Genomic DNA, 17,177 nt, shown 5'->3' on the forward strand with positions numbered 1-17,177 from the left:
TGAGTCATCAAAAAAAATTGTTAATTTTGAACCAAAAGAAGTGGTGACATATCCTGTGCGGTAACTGTGGTTCTTCAAGATGTGCCCCCCATGGGTGCTCCACTCTAGGTGTGCTTGTGCCCTCTACGTCTTTGATCACAGATTTCACACAGTGTCTGTTCAGCCCACTCATGCTCATGTTACTCAGTCTCATGCTCCGCACTGTGCTGGCAAACCACCCTCTGTTCCTTCTCTGCCGTGGAGCTCCACGGCAGAGAATTCTGAAGCAAAGGGGAAGGAGGGTGGGTAGTGGAGCAAGCACTCACAGGGGAACACATCTAGAAAAATCAGTTACTACAGTGTGAGTAACCATTTCTTCTTCAAGTTGCGTCCCTATGGGTGTGTCACTCCAGGTGATTACCAAAGAGCTCCGTTTAAGGAGGAGGGGGCTTCAGAGTAGAGTCCAATATTGAAGAAAGTCCAGCTCTGGAAGCAGAATAATGAGTTATTGCATAGTTTTCAGCAAAAAGGTATGTATACATGTCCAAGTTGTGGCTCCACATATTTCAATAATGGGAACATTTTTCACAAAGTCTGTGAGGTAGAAATAGATCTTGTAGAGTGAGTTTGTGTGCCTGAAGGTGCTTGGAGATTGCAAGACAGGTAGCAAGAACTAATGCAGTCAGATAGCCACTTGGAAAGTCTTTGTTTGGAGATTGCAGACACTTTTAATCTGTGTGCGATTTAGGAAGTCTCCCAAATTGTTTCTCTCAAGTTTTAGTTCTATCAAGATAGAAGGCCAGGGCTCTCCTGACATCAAGATTTTTTGTGTATAACAGCACTTCTTCCTTACCCAGGTGACGTTTAAGGTAAAAGACTGGAAGGTGAATAGGCTGGTTAATATAGTCATAATGTAATGTGACTATCTTTGAAAAATATGCCACAAGTGCCTCTATTTTCCCAACTTGCCAAGCCAACAGAATGGCTACCTGAAATGGTGTTTTCATCAATAAATGGAGTGAACAGGCAGCCATCGGTCCAAACGGTGATCTTATAAGGCATTTAAGAACCTGATTGAGTCCCAAACCAGAGTAGAATGTTTGACTGGCAGCAAGAGATTTCTGAATGCCCTGAGGAACCTCGTTGTAGTTGAGTGACCACATACAGAATAATCCTCTATTGGGGGAATGGAAAGCAATGCAGTTGCCACGTGAACCCTAATGGAGCTCAGGAACAGACCCGAGTCTTTCAGTTTCAGGAAGGTCTAGTATATCTGACAGCAATGAGGTTGTTGGTGGAATGTGCTTGATATCACACCAGCAGCAATCTTGTCCATTTTTGCAAGTAAGTAGCACAGAGACTACTTCTATGTAATAGCACTCTTATTTCCTCTGAATAGGTTGTTTCTAATCCCATGAACCATCGATCAGCCATGCTTTGAGGCAAAAACTCAGAGTGAGTGAAGAATTGGTCCACCTTCCTCAGAGAGAAGATATGGGGTGATCCAGAGAGTGATCAGTGAGCAAATGGCCAGCTGTTTCCTTACCTTAAACCAGTGGTTCTCAACCTTTTTTTCTCCTGAGTACCACTCGGGCCAGGTACAGTCGGGTCAAGTACCACTTGACCCGACTGTACCCGACCCGAGTACCACTCGGGGAAAAAAAAGGGAGGGGACTTGCGGCAGGGTTTCGCGGCGGCGGCGGGAGGGATTTGCGGCAGGGTTTCGCGGCGGAAACAATACCCGCCGCCGAAACCCTTCCGCCGTTTCCCCATTTTCCACGGCAGAGTTTCATACGGGCGGGTGGCAGGGCCCTTCCGGCGGCGGCGGATTCGGCGGCGCGCGTACGACCCAGCCTTCCGGTAAGTACCACCGGTGGTACCACCGGTTGAGAACCGCTGCCTTAAACCATGTCTGTCTGGGCCAGGTTGGAACTATTAGAATAGCAATTTTTTTTCCCTTCTTTATTTTGAGTACAACTTTGGCTATTAGAGGAGTCAGAGGGAATGCATACAGTAGAACCAAAGACACTAAAGGCAAAAGGCATCCCCCAAGGATTGGGGACCCAGCCTGCCTCTGGAATGGAACTGAGCACATTTCTTGTTTGTGGCCACGGCAAGCAGGTCTATCTAAGAGATGCCCCATTGCCAAAATATGTGGAGAAGCATGATGGAATCCATTTCCCACTCACTGTCTTAAGAACAGTGCCTGCTCAATGTATTCATGGTCACATTCTGAGCTCCCAGAAGGTAAGCTACTGTGATGACGATCTGATTGCGTAGGCACCAATTCCAAAGCTTGACAGCTTCAACACAGAGTTGGGGGTTCTTGCCCCCTTGCTTGTTGGTATAGAACATGCATGACATGTTGCCCATCATGACCTTTTGCCCCTGATCAGTGGTAGAAATTGGAGAAAAATATATCTGACTACCCTGAGCTCTAGGCGGTTGATGTGCAGAGTGTCATTTTAAGAAGTAAAGGAAAGTAGTATCTGCTCAATGAGCCATCCTGGAGGGCAACATATTCACACAATCTTGCTTGGTCTATAATGAAAGTACCAGTTACCCTTGGTTCCAATAGCTGAAGACAGTTCTTGATCATGGTTTAAGGGCTGATCTGGATAGTTTTCATTATGTTGGATAGGGTCATGAGTCTTTGCATTGGGAGATAAGCTCCTATGAATTCTAACCTTTGTACAGGGGTCAAGGTGGATTTTTGAATGTTCATTTCTAGGCCCAATGTGAGGAAGAGGTCTATGGCCTTCCAAGTTATAATGAAGTTTGGTTTTGGGATCAACCTTTCAGAAGCCAATTGTCTAGGTAAGGGAACACCAGAATTTTTTTTCTGAGGAGGTGTGCCACTACTACTGACATAACCTTTGAAAAAGGCCCTTGGGGAAGATGAGAAGTTGAAAGGGAGCACTCTTTACTGAAAATGGTCCTATCAACAGTAAAACATAGGAACCTCTTGTGAGATGGGTGGATTGCTATATGGAAATGTGTCCTGAAGGTTGAGGACTGAGAACCAGTCCCCTTGGTCCAGTAATGGGAATTATTGCTGTAAGTGTTACCATTCTGAATTTTTGTGCCTTCAAAGATATAAAAGTAGCCTTACATGTAGGATGGGTCTCCAATTTTTTTTTTTTTTTTTTTGGAACCAGGAAGTGTCAAATAAAACCCTTTTCCTTTGTGCTGCATGGGAACCAGTTCTAGAGCAACCAAGAGTAGGAGAGAGTCTATTTCCTGTCTTAGAAGGTGCTCGTGAGAGAGGTCCCTGAAGGACAGATGGGGAAGGGGTGTTGGTAGGTGGAAGAGAAGTAAAGTGGATGGAATACTCTGTGGAGATTATCTCCAAAATGTACCTATCCATACTGATAGACTCCTAAGCCCATCAGAAACTGTAGAGGCAGATGCCAAAGGGAGGAGGGCAGGTGAACCATTGCAGTTGGTATGAATGGGAATGGTAGCTCAGGACCTCAACCATCCCATCAAAGAACGTGAGGCTCAGAAGTGGGCAGTGGTCTTCTCTGGAACCTGTCTCTTGCATTGCGCTTCATATCTCAGAGCTCAATAATTGGATGAGAAGGGATTTCTGTGCTCTCTGGGACTTACTAGACTCTCTCTTGTGGGCAGGTTATAGATTCCCCAGAGAACACAAAGTGGCCCTTGAAGTCCTTTAACATTTACAAAAAATTGTCCGTGCTGTCAGAACAGTTTAGTGCCTTCAAAAAGAAGGTCTTTAACCGTATTCTGGGACTCCTTTGGAAATCCTGAGAGCTGAAACCAGGAGGCCCTCCTCATAACTACTGCCATAGAAATCAAACAAGTGGCAATATCAGCAGTGTCAAGAGAGGCCTGTGGAGATATTCTGGCAGGCAGCTGGCCTTCTGCAATTGCTCTCTATGTTCTGTTGGTAGATGCTCACTGATGGAGTTCAGCTTAGTATAATCTGTATGGTTGTACTTTGCAATCAATGCCTAGTAGTTGGTGATTCTGAATTGTAAAGCAATAGGTTTTCTACTGAACAAGTCAAGGTGCTTATGATTTTTGTTATAGGCCATAGATTTAGAGGAGTGCAGTCTTCCATGTTTATTAACTGCCTTGACCACTAAGGAGTTAGGAAAGGTATGAAAAAATAAAAATTATGGGTCCTGAGAGAGGGCATAATATTTCTTATCTGCTCTTACGCCTGGGTGAAATTATGGCTGGGGTGTACCAGACAGGCAGGTTAATGCAGGCAAATGAAGCTCTGTGAAAGATGTCATGCAGTTTATGATGTGATTCTTTAACCTCCTCAAGAGTGATCTGCAAAGAATCCACAACTCTCTTGATTTCAAGCAGTTCCAGGACCTTATCATCGGCCAGAGATGGTGGAAGTGGCATAACCACTTCATCCAGGGATGAAGAAGAGACGTTGGCTGGTGGAGAGACCTGTTCATCAGCCCTAGTTTACTGTTCCTCAGTGATTTCTTATGGAGGTTCCAGTGTCCTAGAGAGGAAGGATGAAGAAGGTTGTCTCTCTCTGCATCTGGTGGTGCTCAAGGCACTAGAGATTTGCTGGCAATAGACTGCCCAGGGGTTCCAACGTGACTAAGGGGTGGCACATATGGCATGGGTGGAGGCATCCATGGGTGCTTATACCTATGAGATGGTGGTTGTGAATGCTTCTCACAAGCAAGATCAATTTCCTCAGAAACTGGAAAAAGCCCTCTAAAAGGATGGAGAGGAGAGCCTTGGACAGATATTTGAGAGACCAAACCAAGATCTTCCATCAAAATCTTGCTCTTCCAAATCACTCTGAAGTGGTGGAGCAGCAGAAGAAACCTGAGGTAAAACCATGAGGTACTGGACCAATGTTTGGGAATCTGGGATCAGTACCGAGCAATGGTGAGTTGGGCATCTTGGCCACAGCAAGGTCTCAGGGAAAACTAAATTTCTGTGGTACACAGAGTACTGTTGGTACTGTATTCATGGCCTGAGTGCAAGTAATGGTGGCAGAGGGAGTTAAAAGTACTGTGAGCCTTGAACGCTCTGAGTGGAGTCCAGATGGAGCCTGAGTGGACTTGGGTACCAAGTGAGCAGACACATCTGATGGTTTATCAGAGCCTGACAGTTTTAAGTCTTTAAGTGCCCTGTTATCTGAAGAACAAGCAGCCTCCTGGGTACTGGGTCAGACAGTGTTGGGTGCCAAAGTGGCTGGAGTCATCAGCAATTGCGACTTCTTTGAGGTAGATTTCCTACCTGGAGAACTCAAGGCATGGTCTTCAGATATCTTATGAGTGGAATCTTGGGTCTTTTTTCTCAGATGCCCTCAAGGAGTGAGGCTTGGAAGCTGTAGTGGTAGCAGACTTAGAGACTGGCATACCAGGGATGGCGTCCCCCTTGCCTGGGACAGAGGCTGGGCACAGCGAGTGCCACATCATGAGTAGCTGAAGTTTGATCTCTCTATTTTTTCCGGCTCTAGATTTTGATTCCAGACATAAATTGCATTTCTTCGAAATATGAGATTCCCCAAGGCAACAGATGCACTGAGAGTGTCCATCACTCACAGCGATTACCTCCTGGCATGAAAGGCAGCGTTTGAAACAGAGAGAACCAGGCATGCCCTCCCAGTAACATAAAGTTCCCATGAGCTGAAACTATCTAATAGGTAACAGAACTTAAAACTAAAAAAGATTTATATAAATCAATATAAATGTTTTTTCAAACTTCAAAAAAAATGTATATTACTTTACAGGTAAAAACTATTATAAGAGCTAAGGAGACACCGCTGAGGAAAAACTTAACACGGATAACTGCTAAGGCTCAGTCTGAGGCCAAAGCAGTTGAGAAGGAACTGAGGGCGGTTCACCCACACGGTGCTATATAGCAATGGTGCAGTGCACGAGACCGAGTAACCAATATGCACGGGACTAACGGACACTGATATGTGAAATCTCTAATCAAAGGCATAGGGGGCACAAGCACCTTAATAGTGCAGTACCCATGGGGACACCACTCGAAGAACTGAATATTTTTGTTTTTTCTTATTGAAATGAAAAACCCCCCAAAAATTTAATTCAGAACAAATGTTTTTGATTCAAGCTGACATTTCTGAATGTCAACATTGTTCATTTTGACAACGTTGAAGCACTTCAACAATTCAGGGAAAAAATATTTCAGCCAAAACTATTTGCCAAATTCAACCCAAATTCACAAATAGGTTTGATGCCCTGAAAAATGCATTTGCCAACAAATTCACTATTCACAAGACACATAATTCACCTGGCTCCATCAGCATTCAATCCAGATTGGCAGACCAGTTAAAGAATAACAAAAGCTTAAGGGTATATCTATACAGTGATAAAAGACCCATGGCACAGCCACAGCTAGCCCAGGTCAGGTGACTTGGGCTCACATGACTAAGGCTGTGTGGCTATAAAATTGCAATGTGGACATTTGGGCTTAGACTGGAGCATGGGCTCTCAGCACACTGCAATTTTATAGCCAGGCAACCCAAGCCTGTTGACCCAGGCTCTGAGACTTGGTGTGGTGGGTTTATCATCACAACGTACACATGCCATAAGAGGCAATCAAATCTTGCTGTCATTTAACTGGTCACAAAGGATATCATCCCACATCCACTAGAAAAACAATCTTAAAAAACAAGACTGGAGAGGACTGGGTTATTACATTTTACTTCACACATGGTCAGGGGAAGCCAGCAGAGCAAAGCTCTGTTAAAAAAATAGAATCAGCCATGACTATTGCATTCTGGGGATATCCTTTCAAGGTTTCCCAGATGCCCAAGAAAAACTCTTTAGCAGCTGACATAACACAACCGAGGGGAAGCACTTGTGCCAAGTCAGCCATGACAGCAGGCTGAACAATTATGAGAGCCTATGCACCACCCATCTGGAGTTTCCAAATTGCACAGCTGAAGGTATCAGCTCCTCAGCATGTTGGAGAAAGTCATACAGAATTCCTTACTGAATTTAAGATTTCTAAGGCAGCTACAGGAGAAATTAATATCTACTGCTGATAAAGTAATTAGCTACCAGCAGCAAGTGGCAGCTCTGCTGCCACATAGATGAATTGGACATTAGACAGATTAATGAAGAAAGTCCCTGGAGAGTGGACCTGCCAGGCAATCTAATTCTAGAGAATATGGGGCACAACAATTGACTTTCCCCACAAATCAAGTGCCTGACTCTAGAACTGATCACTCCTCCTTTACCCCAAGACTATAAAAGGAAGGTAAGTCTTTTACGAAGCAGTAAATCATGGGTTCCGTTACTGCCAGTAAGAAATGGGAATTTCTAGTATGCTGGAATGAAACTCAGTCCGTTGTGCAGGAACTAAAATTGACACAGGACCCCCAAAGTACAAGTACAGTCAGGGGGCAAGTTGCTGCTTCTGAAGCAGAATGCAAGAGACCATCCATGAGACTCTAGATATACTCAAAGTCAGATGTGCTCAGAATTATACAGAAACTACCCTGATGTGAAGTCTCTTTGCTTGAAGGAAGAGACACACCACACATACCCCAGAGCAGATCAGATGAGAATGGAGTGCTTGAAAATAAACTTGTGATGCTGCAGGCTATATTCAACTGTGCAAAGGACACAATTATAAGCTTTCCCAATGACAGCAAAGAAACTTGTACTGGCAGAAAAGGGGCAGTGATTGCCTTCACTGTGAATGAGGGTCCAAAACCAGAAACACACAGAGCCTCTGAAAACAGAGAGGGCCCATTAATTTGGGTTTATCTTATCAGATGGTATGGTGGCTAGTAATCTGTCATTCAAACAGACTGCAGATTGCTCCCTGAGCTGGAAGGAGTTTGGAGCCTGGCTGCCTAAACAAGCAGAAGAGTCATGCCATGTTGAATGAGCCAGATGAGCTGTAGGAACAGTTCATGCTCCCAAAGAACACAGCCTGATCCTAAGCTCCTCTCTGGTCAGGGGGAGGATAAGTGGAAGGGACAGAGTTTTCCTGTTAGATCCTTAGAAGATTCTTTCCTGTTTGACCAAAGATGCTTTTAGCTGTGATCCAGCTGTGGAATCTGTAGGAAAGGTTATTTTCTTGCTCTCCTACCCTCATCCTCTCTTTTTCTCCCCAACCACCACATTTTTCTTATTCTTCTTGCCTTCTTTCTGAAACAAAAAAGAGTTAGAGAAAAAAATTAATCTGAGTCGTGAGATATGGAGTTCCAGGACAAGGAGACAGAACTGAGGAGAAGATTTATGGGTTGGCTCCTTCATACTGGCTTTGATTGACAGTTCTTTGCTTCCTTGCTTCACAGTAGGTAGAGCCATAATGACCATCATGAAGAATCTATTGTAGAATGGGAGAAACAGCAATGTGTGCCACAAAATTTAATCAAGGGATCCTTTTGAAATTGTTCAAGTTCTCCTGGAAGTAGAATGTCAGAATACACCTTGTTCCTATGGCAGCACATACTGTGGTGCTCTCACTCAAGGTACTGAAACTGGCAGCAGCCTCTCAGCCTGGGTACACAAACTCACACTAGCTTGGCTGGAGCTAGCATGCTAAAAATAGCAGTGTGGCTCTTGCTGCACCAGTGCAGGCCAAAACTTGGACCCAAAAGGTCATGGGGAGCGGGTCTGACCTCGGGTACTAGCCCAAGCTCCCGCTAGTGCAACAAAACACCCACACTGCTATTTTTAGCACACTAGCTTGAACTCCACTAGTGCAAATTTGTCTACCTGAGCTGGGATACTCTCTCAGCATTTTATTGATATGGGGCATACACGCTGAAGCATTCTGTGTGTCTCACACAATACAAATAAGATGTGTAGAAATCTGGAAAACAAAAAGGTCTTCAGGCTCCTTTTAAAAAGGTAAAGTTGTAAGTGTGAGCATCTGAAGGATTAAATTAAAGTTTTAGGGCTACTTGTGGTAATTCTCCCCCTTTAATTTGGTTACTTCAAATTCTCTCTATTCCATTTCACAAAGTAGGTATAAGTCCTTCAACCAGCAGATGAAGACAGAAGCATAGCTCTGTGATGTCACTCATCTGTATGAAGATGTCTAGCTAACACGGTGCAGCTAAGAGACCTCCTGAGCATTAAAAGTTTTATAAAATTAAAAAAAAAAAAATCTATTAAACTTTCTCAGTGAAGCAATACCAGTTCCATCAACACAACAGAAAACTGTGTGGTTATGGGCTGACAGAGGAAGACAATTTTCAAATTGGCATGCAAGAAATTATTTATATGGCACCCTTGATCTTAAGGGCTAACATTATTTGGTGGTTAATTTATCACAATAAATAATAATGATGATGATGTCAGGGCCTGATACCAGCCTAAGGAATGTCAGTAACAGTGTCCAACGCCAGAACAAAAACAAAGCAAGCCTACCTAGAAGTGGCATTTGTCCATAGCACAGATGTCCCACCTAGTGACAGCATCTTCAGAAGCTGCCAGATCAGACCAATAATAGGATACTTTACTCTGTTCTAGAGGGGAAACCCTCCACTTTTGGGCAAGGGGGAAGAAAGTACTCACAGTATGGACTGATATAGAGTGGAACCTCCATACCTTGGGCATTAATGGCCTGATTCACAGAGGTACTGAGCACTCAAAGCTCCCCATTCAAATAAATAGGAACTGCTGGTGCTAAACAACACAAAGTCATACTGCGAACTAGATGTCTTATAGGCTGTGAAGTCTATCCTGAGGCCCCAGAAAGGGTTAACAGGTGATTAGACTGTATAACTTCTAGAGTTCTTTTCAGACAGATAGGCAGAGCCCTCTTCATACATAACAGTGTTAAACTGCTTCTCTCTCATCCTGACAGCCTGCTTACAATCAGGGCCCTGGGGATCTCTCAATTCCATGGCTGCTGAATTCACCCCTTGCCACAAAATTGTGTCCCAGAATCTAATTTTAAAAATATATGTATTTCTAATAGCCTGAACTGAAGGTCTGAACTGCTTTATCCATCCCAATGGGATTATTAATCCTGAAATTTAATGACAATTTAGACATACCAAATGAAAAATGTATGTGGCATAGTAAAAACTGGAAGTGCAGTAGTACAAAATATATTGAATTTAATAATCAAAGTAAACCTAGGGACGACTGTACTGATTTGCCTCATTTAATTCAATAAGCACCTCAATTTATCCAAAGCTGCAGGGACCTGGCTGTAGAATTTAGAGCCAGCTCACTGCAGGGAGTTCTGTGGTTAAGGCACTGGACTGGGACTCAAGAGATCTGGATTCAATTCCAGCTTTGTCACATACTTCCTGCATGATCAGAGACCATCACTTATTCTTATGACTGCGTTCCAGCTGTAAGATGAGGCCACTAATATTGCTTTTTTCCCACCCACTGACTGCCTTGTCTGTTTAGATATTGTTAAGCTCTTGACAGCAGACCTGTCTCCCACTTTGGGTATATACAGCACCTAGCACAGTGCGCCCTGATCTGTTAGGGCCTCTTGGTGCTACTTAAGAAACCAGAGCTGGAGAGGTCACACATGAAAGCATGTTCATTTCATTTAGTCCAAACATACCTCAAGATGGACACCTTGTTGACACAAGCAATTAGCCCCAAAGCGAACTAATTCCTGATACAGGAACAGTTGATAAATCCAGCCAAGAGTTCCCTATGAGTTCAAAAACAAAGTTCCTTGCTTCCTACCAGTTTTGCTACCTTTTACAATGTTGCCTGCACTAGGAGCAGGTCCACACATAAACTGGCACTGAAATAACTAAATGGGAGGAATTCCCATCTTTTGTTATTTCAGTGCATGTCCTATTTCAAATTAGAAAAATTTGAATTTTTTTCCCCAACCAAACTAAAGCTAAATCAAATAATGACATGCTGGTTCAAAAATAAGTGTGTCCCCACACAGCCTTACACTGAAATCACAACAGGTATGAATTACGGCCGATGTAGTTATTTCAGTGCTAGTTCATGTGCAGACAAGTCCTAAACATATGAGCCATTGTGATGAGCCCAAAGGCAAAGGCCCCACACTGTCAATGCTGACCCAGAATGAACAGGAGGGTTTCAGCGAGCTGAGTTAATGTATATAGGTAGACAGTCTGTAGGTGGTCTGTACAGAGCAAACTACCTGGACTGCCTGCATGACATGGAGCTCAGAGTCTTCATTGGAAGGGCAATAACTGGAGAAGGGACTTTTTACTGACTTCAAGTTCAGTACAGAACAGGTCAGAACCCAAATACCTGGACATACCAGAGTATGCTTGGAATCTGTTTTGTACTAGAGCTTGAATCTTTACCAGATGCCTGTTTCCTGGATTGCCTTCCTTTTTATATGAAAAATGAGGAAGAAAGTTCTCTCACCAGGCATTCAGACAAACTCAATTAAGAAGCCATGAGACACAGTGACTTGCAGTTGGTTCTTTAGAGGATGGTTGTTGTGAAACTAAGTCCATTGTATGCAGGAGCTGCCAGGGCCAGATTCTTGCCCTGAAGAAAGCTGGGCAACCTATAAACTTTGAAAAGGAAAGGGACTGTATCTTCCCAAGTCCTGTAGACTACAGAGTCTCAAAATCAAAAGGGCTGACCCTGAAAAGGATTTTTATTTTCTGGGAGTGTTACATTAGTTTTCTCCTTAAAGGATAACATCATGTGAATAAGGCTGTCTCCAAGAAGGCATTCCTCCTTGTGGGAATATGCATCACTAGCAAAATCAAGAAGTTGCATGGTCTGAGTCTTACTTCCAGATTCAGAAGGTCTCTGCTCCAAAACCAGACCTCTACCCTCCATGCCACTGAGAAAAAAGAGGACACATTGCAACTAGAAGACTATTTGCTATCTATCTAGGTCTTCATCAGGTGGCCCGTCATCACTGTATCCTAAGTGTCTTCTTGCAGGACAATTCTTGCTAACAGAATCAGCAGAACACATGGCAGGCAAAGATTAGCCTCTTCCTGGAGGGCTCTGAAGAGCATAAAAGAGGGACAGAACTGACTTCAAACACTCCATTCAATCATCATGTGCAAAAAAAAGACCGGGGGTTAAAGTTTCCTATACAACTACGGACACATCTACCTCAGCCATCCAGAGAGCTAGGTCTAAACTGCTCGAGACAGGAAACAACTGCAAAGCATCAGCCAGAAAGCCTTCCACTGGGGCACAGATATTATAAACTCCCTCTAATGGCATAGGACTTGTATCCACTGGCTAAGCTAGCAAAGAAGCTTTGGAGAATGACAGATTTACTTGAACAAAAAGTTACAATTTTTGGAAGACCAGGTGTTTTAGTTAACATGCCAAACTATTCCTTTGTCTCTCTCTCTGACATTTACTGGAATGAAAAGTAATTTGGCTGTAACTTATAAAAACTCATGCAACAAAAGTATCTGTAAGGAAATGAGTACACATATAGCTTAGATGCTGTGTATACGTGAAAAAACAAACAATGCACATTCATTTTATATCTATACCCGGTTTTAAGTGATCACCTGTGAACTTTAAATAGTGTAACTTAAGCAATAAATACACCAAGCAATAAATTCAGGGTTTAAAGTGGCATGAAATTCCTGTTATTAAAAGGGAAATGGTATTAGTTCACACACCTACACATGCAGTTGTGAATTTACACTTAAATTGTTCAGTTTTCCTAAGCTCAACCACTTCTCTCTCTATATATATGTGTACTACTGGCCTGATTTTTTTAGAAAAACTGAACACATTTCCTACTGAAGTCAATTGACTCTGCAGGGGCACTCTGAAAACAAAGCCTTATATGCCTGACATATGTATTTATTCAGTGGATTTTGCAACATTCATTCTAATTATGCCACATCATCTCAGCACATCTAAAAATGTATTTCCTGGCAGGATATGCATAGAAGCTAGCTAGTTTAACTGCTATTGAGTCCCAGCTCCAAACCTAAACTTTATACTACAAACCTCTCCTACTCATTTATGAATTTGGCTTTTTTCTTTTTTAAGCCACTAAATCTGACCTATTACATGAATAATGTGTTGAACACAGACCACAATCAATAAAGAAAGCACTACTTCCGCAACATCATGTCTCAAACAGATCTAACCATGAAAACCAGGCAATCTATAGGACTGAAAACAAATCTAGCAATGAGGAGGATTGAAAACTATTAAGTCTGTTGATGTGGTTAGCCATCGGTGAAAGGGAATGATTTTGCTTGAGTTTTTACTTTTGTTAACATGTAGAAGTCGTGTTTTCCCACTCTAAGGTCAAGTGATGTTACAGGATACAGAATGGCATCTGCAGTAATGCTGCCAGTCTTCTCATATGTGACTATTAAAGCATTGTCATAAGAAAAATCTGTTCTTACTCAAAATGATGCTTTTCCAAGATACAAAGAGAAACTCCCTCACCATACTGCACTTCTTTTGTTTAATAACAGCCTCCTAAGCTGACATAATAGAAACTGCCAAGTTATCTAATTAGTAATATTTGATTTAACAAGTATGTACTATAAAGTCTAGGTGAAATTTTATTTCTAAGAGAAAACCAAAGTTCGAAAGATACCTTAGCTGGACTGTTATAAAGATGCCAATTTATGTTAGTTCAGCTGGAAGGGGTTAACCATAATACAGTGTTTTACCAGAGAGACAGATTCAATTTATTTATTTCTTGATTAGGCAAATGTTAATCTTGCAGGTAGGAAATGTCAGTAAGCAAGGAAAGAGTTACATATATTTGGTCAGCAATATTTACCAGTCATGCTGCTGTCTCTATTTATTCCATTATGAAGTTTACAGTGAACAAATGCTGCATCAAACAACCATGATCCAAAGAGGTTCAAGATGCTGTTAACCTTTGGCCTGCGGGGAGCGGGTAGTGGTCGAGGCTCAGAACTAGTCTGGTTTGGGCTAGACAATGGAGAGGTGGAGGAGGACGGCTGGTGTTGCACTTTTGATGTGTGAGCAGTGCTAACCTAGTCGAATAAAAGAAAAGTTTAACCCTATTAGAAATTAAGGCAATTTTGTATTCCTTCATGCATAGAGACTCAAAACAAACCATCAACAAGATCACGTGGAAAAATACTGAAGTACTAAGGATAACAGCTTACAGTGCTGGTTTTCATTGTTGCCTTATTCACAGTCACGGCCCGATGCCTTCGGTTATGAGGTGGAGTTGTGTTGATAGCAGTATTCTGGGGCATGCTCAACCTATTTACTGGCGTGGGGGGAGCACTGTCTGACCGGGGTCGTGAAATGCCTGAAGAACAAAATAAAATAAATGTCAGTGCAAAGTCCTTTTAGAGCCCCATGACCTGATGGCATAATCTGTATGATTAGATATTAAGGCATTCTGTAAATCATTAGCAACAAAGACTCTCCCCAAACACCAAAGGGTTAAAAAAGCGTCTATCATTCAGTATTAGTAGAGATTGACAAGTGGTCCAGAAAAGTATTTGAGTTAAATCTACATGAAAAATCATTGCTTATCAAAGGTGAGCAAACACCCACTTGAGCACCTAAGAAAGCCACTTTTTTTCTCATTATGGGTTCAGAACAACCAATTCACTTTAACTCTCTATGCAGAGTAAAATGACAACTAAAAGGACAATCCACTTCACCTCCACTTCAATGAACAGCACCCCTCCCCCCTCTCCAATCATCTGTCTCAGAAAATGTAATGGGAGATCATTATGGGACAAAGTGCTTGGTTTCTCTGCAATCCACAAAGATAAACATCTTTAAGGCCAGCCTGAGAAAGCAGGCTACAAGGTGAAAGCTTAGGGGGAAAAAAATTAACAATGGGCTATGGTAGGGTATTTAAGAATGGCCATACTGGGTCAGACCAATGGTCCCTCTAGCCCAGTATCCTGTCTTATTACAGTGCCAAAGCCAGATGCTTCAGAGGGAATGAACTGAACAAGGCAATCAAGTGATCCATCCCCAATCATCCAATCCCAGTATCTGGCATCAGAGGCGTAAGTACACCCAGATCACAGGGCTGCATGATCATCTTTGCTAATATTGATGGACCTATCTTCCATGAACTTAGGTAATGTTTTTTTTTTTTTTTTTTAAACTCACTTTTGGCCATCACAACAATGGCCAACCTGGCAACAAGTTCCACAGGTTGACTGTGTGGTGTGTGAAGTACTTCCTTTTGTTTGTTTTAAACCTGCTGCCTATTAATTTTGTTGGGTGACCCCTGGTTCTTGTGTTTTGTAAAGGGGTAAATAATACTTTCTTATTCACTTCCTCCACATATTCTCTGAGAAGCGTAGGATATTGAACCAGCCCAGCACTAACTACAGAAACAGTCTACCAATATTTTCAGGACAGAGAAAAGTTTAGTTATCACTATCATGGTTTATTACCCATGTTTTGTTTGAATAGTTTTAAAAAATGATGTTTCAGGAGAGTAGTCTAAGGCTCCATGCCCTCAGAGGAATTGAAGAATGTAAAAGAAAGCTATCTAGAAGTAATATTACAAATATTTGTTTCAGATATGCATTTAGCCCACAGGCTTCTGTTCCCAATCACAAAGTGACAACCCTGCAGTGGGCATAGCATTCCAGGATGCGATACACAATTGGAAGCAGGGAGCTGCGGGTGGTCCTTATTCACTTTCACCCCTGACCTTTCACTGCATAGTCTCTCTGACACAAGTCTCCATCAGCTTCCCAACCTAAGCCAGTCCAGAGTCTGGTTTTCCCACCTGGTGAGAATCAAATACATAGGAGCAGGCTTAGGAATGCACAAGCACCATATTTTAAAGATCCATCTCTTCGCAAATATTCATACTAGTGAAGCTTCTTTTTAAAATTACAACGTAAATTTCCATATCTGCACTGTTCAACAACTTATAATAAGTTTGCTGTATTATTATTTACAAACAGTACCAAACATTTTTATTTTTTAAATCAAACTACTGAGTTACAAATTATAAGTTATAAAAATATAATGTATTACAAATAAAATCAGCTCCACAACAATTCCTAGATCAGGGCAGGAAAACAGATTCAGGAATCCATTCAATCTGAACAGGACTTGGCAACATTATCTAGCCCAGTACAAACTGGCAAATAAAGTGCTTTATTTATTTTCAAGTACTTTTACTCTGAAAATTCATCCTGAACAAAATATGTACTTCCAACTCTTAGTCAATGAGTAACATATCAAGAATTATATGTACTTCAAATATAATCTAAAATTCAAAAGCTTAACCTACGTAAAACTGAAAGAACAGTGGCAGTTAGCCAATGTGTAATGTGACACCTCTGCACTTCTACCTGCACTGGTGCAACATCTAGTAAAAAACAAAGCAAATATGATTTATATAGTGTTGAGAAGATTATTAATTGTAATTACAAAGAAGCAGTATTCTGTGTTAAGCAACCTAACTCAAACATCCGGTTTGACCTTTATGCTCGATTTTATGCTCAATATCAATTAAACAAATTTTTTAAATTGGGACATTATTGGCAGGAAGCCAGATGCGTGACTTACCTTGGTTTTTCTTATACATGTCTAAGGGCACCTCTTTCATACTGGAACAAACTTGAATGAGAAGGGTTTCTACAGGTATGTTGCCAACAAGAGGAAGATTAGGGAAAGTGTGGACCCCTTACAGAATGAGGGAGGCAACCTAGTGACAGAGCATGTGGAGAAAGCTGAGGTACTCAATGCCTTTTTTGCCTCTGTCTTCACAGACAAGATCAGCTCCCAGACTACTGTACTGGGTGGCACAGAATGGGAAGGAGGCGAACATCCCGCAGTGCTGAAGGAACAGGTCCAAGACTATTTAGAAAGATTGGACATACACAAGTCCATGGGGCCGGATGCAATGCACCCGAGGGTGATGAGGGAGTTGGCTGAGGTGATTTCAGAGCCATTGGCTATTATCTTTGAAAGCTCGTGGCAACAGGGGGAGGTCCCTGTGGCCTGGAAAAAGCAAATATAGTGCCCATCTTCAAAAAGGGAGGAAAGAGGATTCAGGGAACTACAGACCGGTCAGCCTCACTTCAATCCCTGGAAAAATCATGGAGCAGGTCCTTAAGAAATCCATTTTAAGGCACTTGGAAGAGAGGAAGGTGATCAGGAACAGTCAACACGGATTCACCAAGGGAAAGTCATGCCTGACTAACCTGATTGCTTTCTATGATGAGGTGACTGGCTCTGTGGATGTAGGGAAGGCGGTTGATGTGGTATACCTTGACTTTAGCAAAGCTTTTGATACTGTCTCTCACAGTATTCTTATCAGCAAGTTAA

At 42.3% G+C, this 17,177-nt stretch overlaps 1 protein-coding gene across 8 annotated transcripts in view; it reads right to left on the minus strand.

Annotated features, from left to right (window-relative positions):
* The window catches only part of RALGAPB (Ral GTPase activating protein non-catalytic subunit beta), a 130,698-nt gene that overhangs the window by 79,768 nt on the left and 33,753 nt on the right, over positions 1 to 17,177 (minus strand). For all 8 annotated transcript variants that reach the window (XR_010921038.1, XM_067554526.1, XM_067554524.1 and 5 more), the window contains 2 exons: positions 14,021 to 14,169; positions 13,666 to 13,885 (listed from right to left, as the gene is read on the minus strand). Coding sequence is in view for 7 of the 8 variants with exons in the window: in XM_067554526.1 (XP_067410627.1) it covers positions 13,666 to 13,885; positions 14,021 to 14,169 (369 nt within the window). In the remaining variant the exon portion in view is untranslated. The remainder of the gene's footprint in view (positions 1 to 13,665; positions 13,886 to 14,020; positions 14,170 to 17,177) is intronic.

Source organism: Emydura macquarii, unplaced genomic scaffold (genome assembly GCF_026122565.2).
Source record: "Emydura macquarii macquarii isolate MOO-44397 ecotype Brisbane River unplaced genomic scaffold, CSIRO-AGI_Emac_v2 contig_1483, whole genome shotgun sequence".
Classification (NCBI taxonomy): Eukaryota; Metazoa; Chordata; order Testudines; family Chelidae; genus Emydura; species Emydura macquarii.